The following is a 3,746-nucleotide window of genomic DNA, read 5'->3' as shown; positions in this document are numbered from 1 at the left end:
TGAAGCTTGCACATTCTCCTCGTGTCTGTGTGGGTTTCCTCCAGGTGATTCAGTTTCCTCCTACAGTTCACAGATGTGCAGTTTACATGGATTGGCTAAATTGTTAAATTGCTCATAGCATCCAGGGATGTGCAGGCTGGATGGATTAACCATGGTATAAACAGCATTATGGGGATAAGGTGGGGGCCTGGTTCTGGGTGCGATGCTGTTCGGTGGGTTGGTGTAGACCTGATGGGATGAATGGCCTCTTTCTACACTGTAAAGATTCTGTAATTCTAAATGACTACAAAGGCACAGGGTTATTAAACTGGAAAGGGTACAAAAAGATTTACAAAGATGTTACTGAGACTGGAGTGTTTGAGTTATAAGGAGAGGCTGGGTAGGCTGCAACTTCTTTTCCCTGGAATGTAGAAGGCTGAGGAGTGACCTTATAGAGTTTTATAAGATCATGAGGGGCATGAATAAGATGAATAGCCCAGGTTTTTTTCCCCCAGGGTGGGGGAGTCCAAAACGAGAGGGCATAGGTTTAAGGTGAAAGGGGAAAGATTTAAAAGGGACCTAAAGGGTAACTTTTTCATGCAGAGGGTGGCGTGAGTATGGAATGAGGCCAGAGGAAGCCATAGAGACAGGTAATATTACAATATTTAAAAGACATTTGGACAAGTACATGAATTGGAAAGGTTTAGAGCATATGGGCCAAACACAGGTAAGTGGGACTAGTTCAGTTGAGGAAACCTGGTTGGCATGGATGGTTTGAGCTGAAGGGCTCGTTTCTGTGCGATATGACTCTATGGCAGCTCTGGGCTGCCAGCACTTCAGTGGCGCTCAATGGCCTTTTACTTGTGGGATGCTGGTATATTCTGATTTGTGTGAGAATTGGGTTAGCATTGAAAGAGATGGGCATCAGAGGTGAGTGAGGCACACTTATGTTTATCTGTTCCTTCCTCTCTCTGACTTTCTCTCATTTTATCCCTTTCCCTCAGAGCTCTCCTGTTTGCTATAATTTGAGAATAATGTGCAACGAATTGCACAATACAGATCCCTGTCAGCGTTCTCCGCACGTCCCGTACCGTTTAATATTTCATTCTCTGCGCAGATATATCACCGAAAACCTATTTTCCACAATCGTACATGTAATGAGGCTGCCTGAAAGAAAGAGCAGGAGCACTGTCATATATTTTAGCCCTCCTTATTTTTGTTCTAGAGAACTGTGTGATTGCTGGATATCATGCTGCAACAAGGAGCAAGAGGAATCCAGAGAGATATATATAAATCCAATAACTCGGTGAGAATCTTAAACCTTTGGACAATCAAAAAGAGCCTGATTAAATCAGCAAAACAGGCACAATTTCAATGATCAGATTTTGCATGAATTGCAATTGAACAGTTTATACCGTACAAAAATCACATGAGATATTTGATCTAGGACCTGTCAGTGTAGCAATTGGACTGTGGTCAGCCATGTGAACCTCATTGAATATGAGTTCCCTGACTGGGGCTGTTAACCATGTCTAATCAGGAAGCCCTGGCTGACAGATATAAACAGGAGTGTTGGGGCTCTGCTCACTCTAGGAGCTGACTCTGTGCTAGCTGGGTCAGTGTCACATACGATGCACATGTAAATAAAGGGTGACTTGATGATGGGATACCAACTTCCGTGGGGTTATTTCAGACAGCATGATATATTTTGTATTTAACGAGTTCAGTTAGAGGTGGGTGCCTACAGGCAGAACTGTTGCTCCATTGTAATTCATTTTTGAAACCATTTTCTATTTATATGTTGGAACAGTTACCTCTGTCTATTTTAGGAGGTCATTCTTGTAACTCAGTCACAAATTATTGTCTGGCTCTCTCTGTCCCTGACAAAAAAAAATGCCTTTTGCATTCCCTAAGCCCTAAGTCACAACAGAATAACATTAATCCCACATAGTTACAGATTGAAAATTTACAGTTTGCACCCCCTGAATCATTTTAATTTTATTTAGCACCACAGGGCAACAGCAGGCAATTAATTTCAGTGGGATGCCAACAGCCAGCAGGAAGTAACAAGACACAGTCATCATACAACTGCAGTGAACCACTGAAATGGAACCAGAAAGTATGGGAGAAACTCAACAGGTCTGGCAGCTTCTGTGGAGAGAGAAACAAGGTTAACATTTCTAGTGTGATAAGATTCTATTGGACTCACAACGTTAATTTTGTTTTTCCGTCTCTCCACAGATTTTGCCAGACCTGCTAAGTATCTGCATAGCTTACTGTTGAACAGCTGATGTCCAAACATGTCCAAGCTGATACTCCAAACACAGGGTTGTGTTGGAGAAACTCAGCAGGTTCTGGAGCATCTGTGAAGAGAGAAACAGAGTTAATGCTTCAAGTCTGGTCTGACTCTTCTTCAGAACTCTAAGGCCACTTTAGGAGTTCTGTGTACAATTCTGGTTGTTCTGCTGTAGGAAAGATGCTATTAAACTGGAAAGAGTGCAAAATAGATTTACAAGGATGATACCAAAACTGGAAGGTTTGAGCTATAAGGAGAGGTTGGATAGGCTGGGACTTTTTTCCCTGGAGTGTAGGAGGCTGAGGGGCATAGATAAGGTGAATGGCAAAGGTTTTTCCCCAGGATCAGGGAGTCCAAAACTAGAGGAGAGAGAGAATGATTTAAAAGGGACCTGAGGGGCAACTTTTTCACACAGTGGGTGGAGTGTATATGGAACAATGTGCCAGAAGAAGTGGTAGAGGCAGGTGCAGTTAAAACATTTAAAAGACATTTGGACAGGTAAGGTCTGAAGGGATATGGTCCACATAGAGGTGGATGGGACTGATTCAGTTCAGGAAATCTGGTCAGCATGGACAAGTTGGGCTGAAGGGTCTGCTTCTGTGCTGTATGGCTCTAACTACTTCACCCCCTGCCCTATCCCTGCAGTTCCCATCCTAGACACTATGGGAAATTTAACACAGCCAATCCACCTAACCTGTACATCATTGGGCTGTGGAAGGAAACCAGGGCACCTGGAGGATTTTCCAGGCCTACTGAATTTCTCTGGCATTCTCTGTACCTCTTTCAGACATCCAGTATCCGTAGTATTTTGTTGCAATCGATGGTTTATTACAGTCAAGGTTTATTTATTTCCCTTAGCGCTGGGTGAAAACGTCTTGAAGTGTCAGCCAGTAGCTCTCCTGTCCCCATCGTAGAGACAACTTAAAGTTGAATTAATGTGGATAATGAAAGGTTACACTATCCAGGGCACTGAATTTTAGCTTCCAACCCCAAGTCACTGATCAGCACCAGCACCAGCACTGTTCTATTCTCTAGTCCGAGCTAACACTTGAGGAACCAGAGGGCAATGCTGATTTGTCCAGTGTTATCAAAGAGACGCTGCCCAGTCTGACTGGGTATGATGCACTTGGCTTGTTCATTAAGGCTCAAGAGGAGAAGTGAGAGCGACAAAATAATTTCCCTCATCAGAATTCTGTCAGCCCCAATAACCGTTGATCGACCTCAGTGACAGTTATACCGAAGTTAACACACTATTAACCTCATGGACTAACTTTGCCACAGTGAGCTTACAATGGATATTGAGCATGACATATATCTCCCTTGTCTTGACAAGTCTGTTTTTTTCATTCATTCATGGGATGTGGGCATTACTGGCTAGACCAGCATTTATTGCCCATTCCTAATTACCTCTGTATAAGATGGGCTAAAGGGCTAAAAGTTAATGATGATATTCAACAGCTGCTTGAGAAAA

General features: G+C 43.1%; 1 protein-coding gene across 1 annotated transcript in view; it reads left to right on the top strand.

Moving 5' to 3' along the window:
• The window catches only part of LOC109925853 (poly(A)-specific ribonuclease PNLDC1-like), a 31,654-nt gene extending 28,218 nt beyond the window's left edge, over positions 1 to 3,436 (top strand). The window contains exon 10 of the mRNA XM_048620578.1: positions 3,311 to 3,436. Coding sequence (XP_048476535.1) covers positions 3,311 to 3,436 — 126 coding nt within the window. The remainder of the gene's footprint in view (positions 1 to 3,310) is intronic.
• The last annotated feature ends 310 nt before the right edge of the window (positions 3,437 to 3,746 follow it).

The sequence above is a fragment of the Rhincodon typus genome, chromosome 47 (genome assembly GCF_021869965.1).
Source record: "Rhincodon typus isolate 14 chromosome 47, sRhiTyp1.1, whole genome shotgun sequence".
Classification (NCBI taxonomy): Eukaryota; Metazoa; Chordata; class Chondrichthyes; order Orectolobiformes; family Rhincodontidae; genus Rhincodon; species Rhincodon typus.
The sequence above is the reverse complement of the archived record's forward strand: the minus strand, read 5'-3'. Positions and strand labels throughout refer to the sequence as shown.